At 43.2% G+C, this 15,298-nt stretch overlaps 1 protein-coding gene across 7 annotated transcripts in view; it reads left to right on the top strand.

Moving 5' to 3' along the window:
* Nucleotides 1–15,298, top strand: part of TTLL5 (tubulin tyrosine ligase like 5) — a 255,466-nt gene that overhangs the window by 173,632 nt on the left and 66,536 nt on the right. For 3 of the 7 annotated variants that reach the window (XM_037031345.1, XM_037031344.1, XM_037031346.1), the window contains exon 31: nt 14,128–14,342. The exons of 3 other annotated variants lie outside the window; for them this stretch is intronic. In XM_037031345.1, coding sequence (XP_036887240.1) covers nt 14,128–14,342 — 215 coding nt within the window. Of the gene's footprint in view, nt 1–14,127; nt 14,347–15,298 lie in introns of those variants that run through there. One more of the 7 variants, XM_037031350.1, reaches the window with a different exon arrangement.

Raw genomic sequence — 15,298 nt, 5'->3', positions numbered from 1 at the left:
ACACATTTGCCTGTTTCGCGATGGGTGATTTATGAGCACACCTGCCCACACCACACTGAGTATTCAGCAGTATTTGACTATTTATGATCAAAAAAACATCATGACCCCCATGCCCCATCCTCCCTGTTCACCAAGTCTCACAGTGACTTTTTTGTTTTGTTTTTTTTTTTTGTTTCCCCAATTAAAAAAAAGTCCTCAAAAGTAAATGTTTTGCCTATGTGGAAGAGGTGAAACATGAGGCATCCAAATTGGCGAGTTCAAAAACTGTTTTGAGCAGCGGAAAAGATGTCTCGATAGGTGTATTGCATCAAATGGAGAGTACTTGGAAGTTTACTCATGTCAGAATAGACAATTTTTATAAATAAAATTGGGCACCCCCACCTGTGTAAGTGGAATCATGCAATATGTGTCGTTTTGTGATTGGCTTATTTTATTTAGCATCATGTCCTGAAGTTTCATCCATTTTGTTGCATGTGACAGTATTTTTTTAAGGCTGAATAACAGTCTGTTATTGTAGGTACATGTATTTTCTTTATCCACTCATCTGTTGGTGGGCATTTAGATTCTGCATTGTAGCTATTGTGAACAAAACTGTAGTGAACATGTGCAATTATCTCTTCTATTTGTATTACTCGTAATGTAAGTGTACATGGCATTATCATTTAACTTGGGAGTCTTAGTTAACTACTGTCCTGTGCCAGAAGTGAAAATTAAAATGAGTATGTGCAATTTAATTTGTTCACCATTTCTAGAGAGAGATGTGAGAAGAGTAGAAAGAATAAACATTATGATAAAATGATTAAAAGAATATCTGTGTCGATTGTTAGCATGTTTGTCCAAAGGCATATATGTCTTAAAAACATAAAAAAAAACCAACCAGCATCAGTATCAAATTATGAGCCATCTTTTCATGGGACACATGTTATTTCCTCACAATAACCAGGGAACGATAAGGAAATTATCTTCTCAAACATACCGTTGGGAGTGTGACTGGTTCAGCCTTTACCAGGAGGGAATTTGAGAACAGATATAAAAACGGATTTTAAACCAGAAGCAGCCTCTGCCTTCTGATCCAACCATTATACCTCCAGGAATTACTTTATGGAAGTGATCCAGCATGGGTGAAAAGATAGCGATACATGGTTTTTATCACAACACTGTTCTTAAGTAACAAAACAGCAGGACTCACGAGGGGGACCTTCCCTGATGACACTATTGAAAACACCACCTGTCGCACCCTCAGCTTCCCCTGTCCCTGTTCCAGCTTTATTTGCCTTCACAGCACTTTTCTGGTGCAGTGATTTTCAACCATTTTCATCTCGTGGCACATGTAAACTAGTTACTACAATTCTGCGCGCACCACAAAATATATTACTTTTATCTTTTTGCTGATCTGACAAAAATAGGTATAATTTGGATTCATTCACACTGGACAGCTGTGGTTGTGGTGGCTGTTGTCATTTTTTTATTTGATAGTCTAAGGGAAAAGAGGTCAGTGCCCTTGACTAAATCGTCAGGGATTGCCTGTTTTAAAAGCTCTTATAGCCCTGTCAGGTGCAGCTCAGTTGGTTGGAGCATCGTCCCGTAACCAGGAAGGTCATGGGCATATGCCTGAGTTTCGGGTTTGGGTCAGGATGTGTATGAGTGGTGGCCAGTCACAATTTCTCTCCCACATCGATGTTTCTCTCCTTCTCTCTCTCCCCTTCCTTTCTCCTCCTTTCTCCTCTTCCTTTCTCCCCTTCCTTTCTTTCTCTCTAAAGTCTACAAGCATGTCCTTGAGTGAGGATTAAAAAAAATTTTCTTGGCAGCACGCCAGTGTGCCTGCCACTGCACACCAGCTGAAAGTTGCTGCTCTGGTATTACTGTGGTTTACTTACTCTTACTCACTTCGCCTCGTCTGCAGCTTACCCGGCCCAAGAGAGTGCAGATGCTGCAGGGGCGGGGCTTCGTTTCTGTTCTTCTCGGGTGCCCAGCTCTCAGTGCAGTGCCGCCACTTACCGACACTTGACAAGTGTTTGTTGAGAAGGTGAACGAGTGAACCCAATAGGTTAAAAAATTACTTCGCATTTTTATTTGCATTTAAAAAGGCTTTTCTGAGCTTAATAATAAACTCACAAAGCGTGAGGGAAAAAAACTGACGGATTTGGCATATACTCGGGGGAAGCGTCTCAGCACTATTGATAAAACTCAGAGACTACCACTGTTGGTTCGTTGGTTGCATTAGATGAGCGAGTCTGAGGCTTATGAGTATAAACATTTTTAATTATATTTTATGGATTATGCTATTACAGTTGTCCTGATTTTTCCCCTTTGCCCCCTCCTCCACCAAGCACCCCTCCACAACCTCGTGCAATCCCCACACCATTGTTCAGATCCAGGTCATGGGTATAAGTTCTTTGGCTGCTCCATTTCCTGTGCTGTACTTTACATCCCCATGGCTATTCTATAACTACTTATTTGTACTTCTCAGTCCTCTCACCTCTTACCCATTCTTCCATATGCCCTTCCCACGTGGCACCCAACAAAATGCTCTCTGTATCCATGATTCTGTCTCTGTTGTTCTTGTTTGCTTAGTTCATTTTTTAGATTCAGTTGTTGATAGATTTGTATTTTTTGCCATTTTATTGTTCATAGTTTTGATCTTCTATTTGTTAAATAAGTCTCTTTAACATTCCAAATGATAATGGTTTGGTGATGATGGACTCCGTTACTTATTTCTTGACTAGGAAGCTCTTTACCTGCCCTTCCATTCTAAATGATACGTTTGCTGAGTAGAGCAGTCTTGGCTGTAGGTCCCTGCTTTTCATGACTTTGAGTATTCCTTGCCAGTCCCTTCTAGCCTACAAAGTTTCTTTTGAGAAATCTGCTGATAGTCTTATGGAGACTCACTGTAGGTAATGGATTTCTTTTCTCTTGCTGCTTTTAAGATTTTCTCTTTATCTTTAACCTTTGGCATTTTAATTATAGTGTGTATCTTGAAGTGGTCCTCTTTGGGTCCATCTTGTTTGGGACTCTCTGTGCTTCCTGGAACTTGTGTGTCTATTTCCTTCACGAAATTAGGGAAGTTTTCTTTCATTATTTTTTTCAAATAGATTACCAATTTTTTGCTCTTTCTCTTCTCCTTCTTAACATCCCTATGACGTGAGTGTTGGACCTCTTAAAGTTGTCCCAGAGGCTGCTTATACTATCTTTGGTTTTTTTGTTTTTGTTTTTGTTATTCTTCTTGTTGTTCTGATTGGTTGTTTTTTGCTTCCTTATGTTCCAAATCATTGATTTGATTCTTGGCTTTATCCATTCTGCTGTTATTTCCTATAAATTGTTTTTAAATTAGTTTATCTTTAACTTCTGATTGGATCTTTTTATGCTTCTGAGTTCCTCATTAAATTCTTTGAGCATCCTTATAGCCAGTGTTTTGAACTCTGCATCTGATAGATTGCTTATATCGGCTTTATTTAGTTTTTCTTCCTGGAGCTTTGATCTGCTCTTTCATTTGGGCCACATTTCTTTGGTTCCTCATTTTGGCAGCCTCCCTGTGTTTGTTTCTCTGTAGTAGGTAGAGCTGCTCTGACTCTGTGTATTGGTAGTGTAGCATAATGTAGTAGGTGTTCTGTAGGGTCCAGTGGCACAGCCCCCTCCCCATCACCCAGGCGGGGTCCTCAAGGTGTGTCCTTTGTGTGGGCTGAGTATATACCCTCTTGTTGTTGAGCCATGGTTGCTGTTGGAAGGTCAATGGGAGGGGTTTACCCAGGCCAGTCAGCTGCAAGGATTGGCTGTGACCACTTACCAGCAACCTCTGCCCTTCGTAATCAACTGTGCAGGGGAAGGGTGGCTGTGCTCTGATGTGGTCTGTAGCTCTCCACTGGGTGCGTTGGCCCTGGGGTTTCCCAGGTGGTGCAGGCCAAGCTCAGCCCCTACCTGTGTTCTGCCTGTGGCCACCCTGTCTAAGCTATAAAGCAGTCTGAGAAGGGTGCTACTTGTGCCAGGCTTGGGGATATCTAGGTGAAGCTGAGCTGTGAATCTAGGCTGGCTGCTGCTAGTGCCAAGCCTGGGGCTCACGGAGGCCAGTTTTGCTTGTTTGAGAGGATTTAAGTAGTGGAGCTTGAGCCAAGACCAGCCATTCATATGGAAAAGCAGCTTGGGTGGGCCCGTAAATTTGGTGGGGCAGAGTCTCTGCAGATTGCCAAGATGGTCAAACAGTGTTAGCCGGGTTGATGGAGTCTCAGATATGTCACCGGCTTGATGGCTCTGTGGAGGGAGGGTCTAGAAAAGGGCCAACGACCTCAGCTCGCCTTGATGCCAAACACCTTGGTTTCTCCCTGTGTACCCCTGGTGCATTTAAGCTGCTGCCCCGGTGCTGGAGCTCAGAGGGTATGCATCTGAGTAAGTTCATGTGTGGGTTCTTTTAAGAGGAGCTGCTTGGGACTGGTAGTAGTTTCGTCCACTGACCCAATCCCTGCTGGTTTTTGCATCCAAAAATTTGGGGCACTTATGTTCCTGGCACTAGAACCCTTGGCCAGGGGGCCTGGTGTGGGTCTGGGACTCCTCACTTCCGAGATATCCCTCCCGAATTTTTATTTACCACAGGTGGGTGAGGGACCATTGCATTCCAAATATGCACCTCTCCTATCAGTCTGGATGGGTGTGGTTTCTTTAATTCTGTAGTTGTCAGATTTCCATTCAACTCAATTTCTGCTGGTTCTGAGTGATATTGTTCTGTATTGTAGTCGTAATTTTGATGTGATTGTGCAAACAGGCAAGCCATGTCTGCCTACGCTGCCATCTTGACCAGAAGTCCATGAGTGTATTTGAATATCTGTTTCCCATTATCTACATTGCTGCTCAAATATTAGCAATTACAGCTGATTGAGGGACAGTCTGAAGCACAGTGGTTTCTTTTAGTGGTTAATTATAGTTTCTCTTAAATTGTTCTGTCCAGGTGAGTACCTGTCTTCACATCCTGGACAGTAGACCATTTGAATTAATATAGAGCCTTCTCTCGTAGTTGCTAAAAGAAGGAGTTTCTTAATTGATTTTAAAAGTGGAATGATATGCCAGAGGACTTCCGGTGTCTTTGGCAACTCAAGTCCTGTCTCCAGTATTTGTGTCATTGTTCTTTCTCTGAAGGAGCAGCAGCATTTTCAGAGTTCCGCCCCATCCCTGTCGGGGATGCAGCACAGCCCAGTGCCGTGCAGCAGTACCAGAGGCTGTGCTCTGTTCCTCTCGCTTTGCCTCCAGTCTTGTCCCAGCTGATAAACATTGTACGTGGAAGACAGCCAAGAACTCCACACAATGTGAGAGAAAGGCCTTCTGGAAGCTTGCTTTTGCCAAAGTAGAAACAGCCACCCTCACCCTCCGCTCAGCCCTGAGCCTTTAACAGTATCATATGGCTGCACGGAAGGCGTACTGTGCCCTTTGAACAGCTCGGCCTGGTTTCAGTGAGGTGAGTGATTCGTGTCTTACGTGCTCAGGAAGATACGCCGTCCCAGGACTTGAGCTGCCAGAGAGAACCACGCTGGAAGTGGCTTTGTATTTTGTGTAATGGGAACTTTATCCAAGTCAGATAAAATCTCATGTGGGGAGAAGAATGCCTAGAAATGTCTGCTCTTCTGAAGTCAGAGTAAAAGGGGCACAAAGTGAAGTTAACCCATTCAAGTAGAGATGAACATTTGCCTACCTTATCCCCCTTAGTTTTCAAAAAGTTAATTTAGAGGGCTGTTTTACTACAAAGAACCACCCAGCTCTATTCCATCACCAAGAAGCCTAAGTAAAGACTAAAAGGAGTGTTTTTCTGGAAGGAATTTTAAAAAAAGAAAAAAACAAACCTCCCAGAATTTAATCTCTCAACAGTATTATCTTTCGAGTGCGAGAGCCCAGATCTTGCTTCCCCGTAGCCTTCCAAGTCGCCGTCTGCATTCCGTCTATCAGAAGTCCCTCTTCCCACCCACGAGTACCCTTCTGTTGTGGGACAAGGAGGGCCTTTCCAGTCTTTTGCCTGGGGCTCAGCCAGCCCTCAAACTGTGGTTTTCTCTGAGTCTCCTTGCTGAAGCGTGGCCGTTTCCCACACCCAGTAAAGAAGCACAAGTCTTGTGTATGTTGCCCAGGTCTTGAGTCGAGGCCAGTGATCACTCAGCTCTCGCATTCCCAGGACATTGGCGGCAGTGCAGCCCCCATCCCTGGCTTGCGAAGCCACAAGTACAGAGTGCTAACGCTGTATATCCAGACCTCACATCTCTTAGAGATTTTAGAGAGAGAACTTCTGGAATTTTTCTGTCCATTTATGAAAGACTGTCAGGGCAAAACAGTTCACATGTCCTATCTTGCTGGTATCTTGCCCCTAGTTTTAGGATTTGGGCTAATGCAGGCTGGGGGGGCCTGGGGTTCTGGTTTCTGCCACTAGTCTCAGTACGTCCATTTATATGTTTGCTTTTTAAAAAAATTAATTACATTCTCTCTCTCTCTCTCTTTTTTTTTTAATTTCCAGAGAGAGGGCAAGGGAGGAAGAGAAATATCAATGTGTGGTTGCCTTTCACACACCCCCAACTGGGGACCCAGCATGTGCCCTGACTGGGAATCAAACTGGGCGACCCTTTGGTCCCCGGACAGACACTCAATCCACTGAGCCACACTAGCCAGGGCAATATGTTTGCTTTTAATGGTTGCCTGAGTATTTTTCTAGGTTTCTTATCAGATTTAGCTTACCAGATTCTTGATTGATTTAATCACATCTCATTTAACGTTGGCTTTGGTAAAACACTTCGGGGGCTCGTCTACATTACTGACTTTTTAGAATGTGGTATGGTGTAGAGTTGTAGTCATTTAATTATTCATTCAGTATATTAAAGCATGTTCACCAGATAAGTCAGAACCTGGAAGCTTTTTATTTAGAAAGAGTGTCTGCTTATTTGAGGTGCAGTACATTTGTGCTGTATTGAGGCCTAATCAAGTAAGCTTGACTCTCTAGAACCCAGGTGGCAAACACAGGTCCGAGGGCCGCATCCGGCCTTCCACCTCGTTTTATCCAGCCTGGCGCCTTGTTTCTACCCCACTGCAGCGCCCAGCTCCTTGTCCCTAGTTAAGGGGTCATTACATTTATAGTCCTAAAATTACATTCTGCCCTTTGAAGGCAGCCACAAGGCTGATGTGGCCCCCTGGTGAAAATGAGCGTGACACCCCTGCTTTAGTAGATTGAGAATCATTTCTCAGCTCTTTAGGATTTCATTCAGCTGCAATGTAACAGAACCCTCTGCCCCCACCCCACTGGTTTAAACAAGTTAGAGATGCATTGTTTTCCCCACATAATCAGAAATCTACAAATCTACAAAAATCTACAAATCTACATAATCTACAAATCTACAAATATGCAGATCTGCACATAGGCTCACCCGAGTCCCATAGTGCTTATCAGGAACACGTGTTCCTTCTGTCTTTACCCTTTGCAGTCCTTAGCTAGTAACTTGCCCCTGACGCTGACCTAGTCCACCTGCCTTGAAGAGCTTTCCCCAAACTGTGCCTGGAGACTGTTTATACTTCAGAACTGTTATTCCCAGGGAAAGAGAATTTTTTAGCTGGACACACATTACCCAGACAAAATCAGGGTAGTGTTATTAAAAAGAAAGAGGGCAGTGATACACAGGCAAGAGGCAGTGTCCTAAGCAATAAGTTTGCCTAACTTATTGTATGTTGTTTTTTTGAGATAAAGACTGATCTTATTACTAAAGGACAGGGGTGTCAAAATAAGAAGGGAACCCTTATGGGCAAAAATATTAGCCAATGATACATGAAACAAGGGTTCGATCTCCAAAATATATGAAGAACTCAAATGACTCAACACCAGGAAGACAAACAATACAATTAGAAAATGGGCACAGGACCTGAACAGGTACTTCTCCAAGGAGGACATACAGGTGGCCCACAGACATATGAAAAGATGCTCAATATCAGTAGCCATCAGAGAGATGCAAATTGAAACCACAATGAGATATTACCTCATTTTCACTAGTGGCCACATCAGCCTTGCAGTTGTCTTCAAAGGCCGAATGCAATTTTAGAACTGTGTAAAGGTAACTACTCCTTAACTGTTAAATGAGAGCTTGGCGCTGCCACCAGGTAGAAACCAGGTGCCGGGCCGGATAAAACAAGGCAGAGGGCTGGGTTCGGCCCTTGGACCTTGTGTTTGCCACCTGTGCTCTAGGGCATCAGTGTCTAAGGTCCTGCCACAGCCTGCATCTAGGAAGGTGAATCTATTTTTGTTTGGGACCTGCAGGAGGGCTTGCTTACTTTTTGTGGCTGAGTGCAGCTGGAATACAAATAATGCACTCGGTGCTATTCGAAGTCCAAAGGATGGTCTGTTACAGGATTACATTTCTGTGTAAATACAGACTTGCCTGTCCTCTTGCATAGGAATTTATTGTTGTGAAAAAAATGAATAGTTGTTATAATGTGAGGGCTTTTTTAAAAATTTATGGAGTAAATGTTTCTTAAGGACCTTCTATGCATCAGTCATTCTGGGCACTGTCAATGAAACAAAAATTAATCATATATTAATCCAGCCTTTTCCAATGTGTGTTGTCCAGATGGAGAAAAAAACACGTACATAAATGGCTGTAATACAAGGTAGAGTGTACTAAATGTAAGATGCATACCAATAAATTTTTATAAGCATTCAGAAGAGGAAAAGATTATTTATGTGAGAGAGAATTGATCAAATATGATCTCGGGAACCTAAACATAGGTTTTCATGTTCAGAGTTTGCTTTCACAGCTAGTGAGCATCATCATAAGACTAGACAAATATGTTGAAAAAGACATAATCAGTTACCATTCACAAATCATTGCAGACAGAGGCAGATCCGCATGTCATCCTGTCCTTCGGTCCCTCAGTAGGCCGAAGGGGGAGGTTTGAGAAGGAACAGAACGTTTGTTGAGTGTCTGCTGTCTGTACCTGATACTTTATTTCAAGAAATCTACTGAATGACTGCGCTAGATCTTTCTTTTGTGATCTCCCCAACAGCCCAGCCAAGTAGTTACAGTTGCTTATGAGGAAGGTAAAGCTTGGAGAGGAGGTTAAGGAACTTGAAAAGGTCACCCCGTCTATAAGGAACAGAGCCTCCATTTGAGCCTACGCAGCATTTGCCTGCAAAGCTGTGCTCTCTTCCCCTCACGCAATGCTCTGCCTTTCACAGATGACCTGATCTGGTCTTGCAGCCATAAATGCCAAACAGTCGATTCTTTCTTCAACCCTGGTGATGGCCAGCCCTCTACCCAGCTGGCTGAGACTTGGGGCTTTGTTTGGGTACTTTGACTTGTGCGCAGAGTTAATTTGTTACCTGCTCAAATATTATTAAAACTTGACTTACTCTTGACTCTTTTATATTTATTTTTTTAACTATATATAGATGGGCCAAAATTCTAAAAGGTGTAAATACATATAGTAAAAAAGTTAATTTTCCTCCCACATTGACCACTAGCCAACCAATTCTTCTCCATGGAAGTTCCCAGGTTTTTGTATCTTTCAGAATTGTTCTGTGCAGGTGTTCACATTGTGCATGGTTTGTGTGCATGGTGTTACATATGTACATCTGTGTTTATTCCTTTTTTCATACAAAGAAGTTTACTATACTCGTTATTCTCCTCTTGTTCTTCTCATTTAGTCTTTGTGTTTAGATGTCCCAGCAAGGCTTTGAAAAAAAGAAAAACTCAATGAATTTTAAAATATGGTTGTCACTACAACAATGTATATTGAGTAGATATTATCACTGATTACATTTCCCTCACAACATGAAAACTCTAACTCAATAAAGAGTGTTTTTATTTCCAGGAGCTCTTTACTAACCCTGGCTTTTCATTCTCTGCTGCTCACCCAGCGACATTATTTACGAATGGCCAAAGTAGAACTCTCCTGGCCTCGTCCTGATTTCTGGTCTCTTCCCCATCCCAAATGGAGCATCTCTCAAGCACTGTTCACATCTGAGCTCCATTATTGGGATGTAGTGGTGAAAACAGAAGCCTAGGGTGGCCCATGCCTGCCTCCTTCCTCCCCTTCCATTGAGCCTCTCCCTCTGATGTTCGGGCCCTTGGACATGGAAACAGTAGTCAAGGGGACTGGGTTTGTTTTAGAGCCAATGCCACATGCCCAGTCTGTTGTCGCACCCTCTGGTCACTTGTCCTCGGAGGCTTGCTGCAGGTTTCCCTTCTTTGGGTCAGAGGTGTAGGAGAGTGAATAGCGCTTCAGTTTCCCCTTGGGTGGTTTGCAGAGACGATGCAACATCTTAGATTGGTTCTTTAGAAAATGCTGCAGCCTTCTACCTATAAAATCCTTTGTTCTTTGTCAGGCCTCTGAAACACATGTGTGAATGCAAGACACCATTATCTCCCTCACACCTCCCTAGCCCTGGACCTTGGAATAAAGGACATTCCCAGGCATGGGTGTAGAAGGGTGGTTAACATTTTACTAAAGCTACTCAGTTCATCTTTTTTATCTTAAAAAGTAAAATTCATACAGGACAAAAGTAATACTAGTGAAGACTATCTAGAAGGCAAATGTTTCCTAAGAACATCTTATTCCTTTTGGCCATGACATGAGAAAATGGCATTTTTCTTTTTTTTTAACAGCTTTTTAAAAGACTTTTTATTTATTTACTTTTAGACAGAGGAGAAGGGAGGGAGGAAGAGAGGGAGAGAAACACCAATGTGTGGTTGGTTGCCTCCTGTGCACCCCCCACAGAGGACATGGCCCACAACCAGGCATGTGCCCTGACTGGGAATTGAACCAGTGACCCTTTGGTTCACAGGCTGGCACTCAATCCAGTGAGCCATTCCAGCCAGGGCAGAAAATGAATTTTTCTTATGTCTCTGTGTAGGTATTATCTACAGATGGAATCAGTTGCCAGAAATCTTTTAATAAAAAGCCCTATGTATTTTGTTCATTGTATTATTCTCAATATTATTTCACATTTAAAGCTTTTATAATGCATGCATATTGAAAGCAGTGTTAAGACTTCCAGTCAAGATGGAGGTGTAGATAAAAATATGGTTCACCTCCTTACACAACCACAGCAAAACTATGACTGAACTAAAACACAGATATCCCCCAGAATCATCAGAAAATTGAATTGTATGGAACAACCAAGGAAGTAAAGAAGTCACATTCATCCAGACGGTAGGAGGGGTGGAGATGCAGAGAGGTGCAGAGGCATGGAGATGCAGGAAGGGTGGTCACACACCCCTGTGTGGTGGATAAAAATCAGGAGGATACCTTGGGAGCGAGGGATCACCGCCCCACAACAGACCACTCAGCTCAGGGTTCCAGTATCAGGAAGATAAGTCCCCATAATTTCTGGCTATAAAACCAGTGGGGGTTGGAGTGATGGAAGAAACTGCAGGATTCTCAGGAGTCGCCTCTTAAATGGCCGGCAACAGACTTAGGACTTAACGCAGGCTCCCTCTGGGCTTCATCAACAGAGTGACAGCTGGAAGGGCACTGGCGATGTGGGGAGAAATCAAAGTGTCTGGCATCAGGGCGAGTGATGGGGGACAGCAGGCAGCAGCACTGTCCTTTCGTGGCGTAAATGTGTTTCAGGCACTGTCCCCCACACAGAGCCACAGAGCGGCAGCACCGTATGGGAGACTCCATCAACCTGGCTCTTATAGGTTGCCCTGCCCTGCTGGTTACCTAAGGCTCTGTCCCATCCAGCTTACGGATGTGCTTGTCTACAATAGGCCACACTAGTAAGATGGAGTCAAAGCAGCTCTACCTAATACATAGAAATAAATACATGGAGGCTGCCAAAATGAGGAAACAAAGAAATATGGACCAATTGAAAGAATATGACAAAACTCCAGAAACAAAAGGGAGATAAGCAATCTATCAGATGCAGAGTTCAAATCACAGGTTATTAGGATACTGAAGGAACTCATTGGGTCTTTCAACTGCATAAAATAGGCCCAGGCAGAAATGAAGGTTACGCTAAGTGAAATGAAAAAAAATTTACAGGGAATCAACAGTGGAGTGAATGAAGCCAATAATCAAATCAATGATTTGGGACATAAGGAAGAAAAAATATGCAATCAAAACATTAAGAAGAAAAAGTTGAAAAAAAAAACAAGTATAGGCTAGGGAGCCTCTGGGACAACTTCAAACATACCAACATTCGAATCATAGGCATGCCAAAAGTAGACGAGGAAGAGCAAGAAATTGAAAACTTGATTGAAAAAATAATGAAAGAAAACTTCCTAATTTGGTGAAGGAAATAACCATACCAGTCCAGGAAGCACAGAGTCCCCAACAAGATAGACCCAGAGAGGACCACATCAAGGCACATCAGAATTAATATGCCAAAGGTTGCCCTGGCTGGTGTGGCTCAGTGGATTGAGTGCTGGCCTGTGAACCAAAGGGTTTCCGGTTTGATTCCCAGTCAGGGCACGTACTACCTGGGTTTCGGGGTAGGTCCCCAGGGGGCGGGGAGGGGCACGTGAGAGGCAATCACACACTGATGTTTCTCTCCCTCTCTTTCTCCCTCCCTTCCCCCTCTCTAAAAAAAATGAATAAAGCCTTTTTTAAAATGGCAAAATTTAAAGATAAAGATAAAATCTTAAAAGCAGCAAGAGAAAAGAAGAGAGTTGCCTACAGGGAGTTCCCTTAAAACTATCAGCTGATTTCTCAAAAGAAACTAGGCTAGAAGGGATTAGCCAGAAATACTCAAAGTCATGAAAAGCAGGGACCTACAGCCAAGATTGCTCTACCAGCAAAGCTCTCATTTAGAGTGGGCCGGTAAAGTGCTTCCCAGGCAAGGTAAAGCTAAAGGTTCATCATCACCAAACCATTATTATTTGAAATGTTAAAGGGACTTATTTAAGAAAAAGAAGAAGATCAAAATGATGAACATTAAAATGGCCGTGAATTCACAACAATCAACAATGAATCTAAAAAACAAAGCAAACAACTATAACAAACAGAATCATAATGATCTCTGATGCGGAGATCATTTGGAGGTTTATCGGTAGGGGGAGTGGGGAGCATGGGGGGAAAGATGGAGGGTTTAAGAAGTACAAATTGGTAGGATCAGAATAGATGGGGATGTTCAGAACAGTGTAGGAAATGGACCAGCCAAAAAACTTACATGTATTACCCATGGATCTGAACTAAGGCGGGGGATTGCCGGAGGGAGTGGGGAGTGCCGGATGGATGAGGACAAAGGGGGAAAAATTGGGACAACAATCATAGGATAATCAATAAAATAAATTTTAAATAAAAGAAAGCGGTGTTAATAGTATTGAAGGACCAGTAGCGAAATTTAAGATACAAAGCAAAAACAAAAACAAAGAAACCTATTTCTAATGAGGTAAATAAGTTTTAAGAATTTTTAAAAGATCTGCTTGAGAAAGTATACATTTACATTCTAACTACAGATACATGTTGGTGTTCATAGCATTTAGACTGTGATTTTTAGGTTTCTCTTTATTTGTGAGGCTTACCATCTGATCTAACAAGACCCTTGTGTTGATCTCGTATCCATGTAGCGATTTTGCCTTGAACGTGTTTTCAGAGGTCCATCTTGTGATCATCTTTAGGTCAACAAGGTGTTACTGGGCCAGAATTCTACAAATAGCCCTCAAGGCCATGCAAGGCCTGGCCCTTGGTTTCTGTCCCGTCTCCTCTCTCCACTCTCTGGGTCAGTGCCTCAGCCAGCCTGTCCTCAGAAGGTGGGCCTCCTGGAGGAACACAGGATTCTGTCAGTGGCTCAGATGTCACACCCAGTGGGAGACTTTGGTTAAACATTTGTTGAATTTAACAGTGAAGGGGAGAGTAAGCTGGAGAGACCAAGTGCTTTTCTAATTCACACTTACGGATGGGTGCACAGTACCCAGATGCCCTGATGCCTTGCCAAGAGTACGTTCAACAGGACCATCCCAGCTGTGCTTGAAGAGGTTTTCCTTCTCTGGATCTAGACCTGCACTGGCATAATTAGAAAGTTTTTTTTCTTTCCTAAAAAAATTACTTTAACAGTTTTCCTTTTCCTTTTGTCCCACTAAAGAATTACAAACCACTCATTTGCGCATAGCAAATGGATTGTCAAGGCCATCACTGCTGATCTTTCTTCTTTTCTTTTTCCTTTTCTTTTTCTTCAAGGCAATCTTTGGCAGCCAGACACTACCTAACTCCAGTTTATGGACAATGAATAATGGTGCAGCTTGCAGAATTTCAAGTGCCACGGTTAGTGGCCAGAAGCCAACCACTCTGCTACAAAAAGTGGTGCCACCTCCAAGTTCCTCCTCCCTGGTCCCCAAACCCCCATCCAATCACAAACAAGTCCTAAGAAAGGCAACATCCCAGAGGGCTTCCAAGTAAGTTTTCAATAACCTCCTGAGTTATATCAATTCCGTGCTAATAGTGCTCTTTACTTACGGAATTTTCAAGACACTTGGTACTGAATTGTTGAAAACAAGAGCACCTGATGGGTAATAAAGACTAACTCCGGTCTCAGCTCTGGCTGCAAATTAGAATCTCCTGGGCTCTTGCTTACCCTGTGGGAGGGACAGGCACTGCTCTTAAAGGTTCCCAGGGATTGTGATGAGAGCTGCCCTCACAAGTGGAGTTCAGGGTCATTGCTAACCAACTCTTCCAGCCTCTGGCAGGAGGTACAATCAGACAATGCACCAGGTAACACTGCCGAACAATGCTAAAGAAAGGGAATGAAAAATTCCTTCTGGAGGTACTCTCCTCTTCGTCACTGCAGAGTCAGATCTACAGAATTTCATGTTAAGTCCAATACCCTGCTCCCTTCCTTTGTTCACTTTCAGGCACTTGAATAGGATGACACAGGAGTGGGATATCATTGGGAAGGTCAACTTCATTGACCTTAGTGTGCAGAATCTGTGCGGCAGTGTTTTTGATCCTGTGGGGTCTAACAAAAATAGTGGTACGTTTTGCCCTACTCTGAGTTCTTCTGGCCCGGCTAATCGAATCAGAGGGACAGATTGACAGGAGAAAATGGAAGTTTTAGTACAAGCACATGGAGAATTCCAAAGACAGCAAGAAACAAAGGAGAAGGGCGGGGCAGCTTCAGTTTCAGAAGTGAGAATAGGTGATTTACAGACAGTTGAGGAAAAGAAGAATGTACCTGGCAGGAAAATTCCTGCCTCAGAAACAGTGGGTCATGGGGGAAGGGGAGTTGTCTAGCTAACAGGCTTAGAGCCTTCCTGCTAAGGTGGAGATTCTTAGGGCGATTGAGCTGAGGCTCCCTTCCCAGAGCAGATTTTTTGTCTGAATCTCTTGGACAGGAAGCCGGGAGGGGGTCAAA

This window comes from Sturnira hondurensis, unplaced genomic scaffold, assembly GCF_014824575.4.
Source record: "Sturnira hondurensis isolate 20B ecotype Veracruz unplaced genomic scaffold, ASM1482457v3 Scaffold0021143, whole genome shotgun sequence".
NCBI lineage: Eukaryota > Metazoa > Chordata > Mammalia > Chiroptera > Phyllostomidae > Sturnira > Sturnira hondurensis.
Note: the sequence above shows the minus strand (reverse complement) of the source record. Positions and strands in the feature narration are given on the sequence as shown.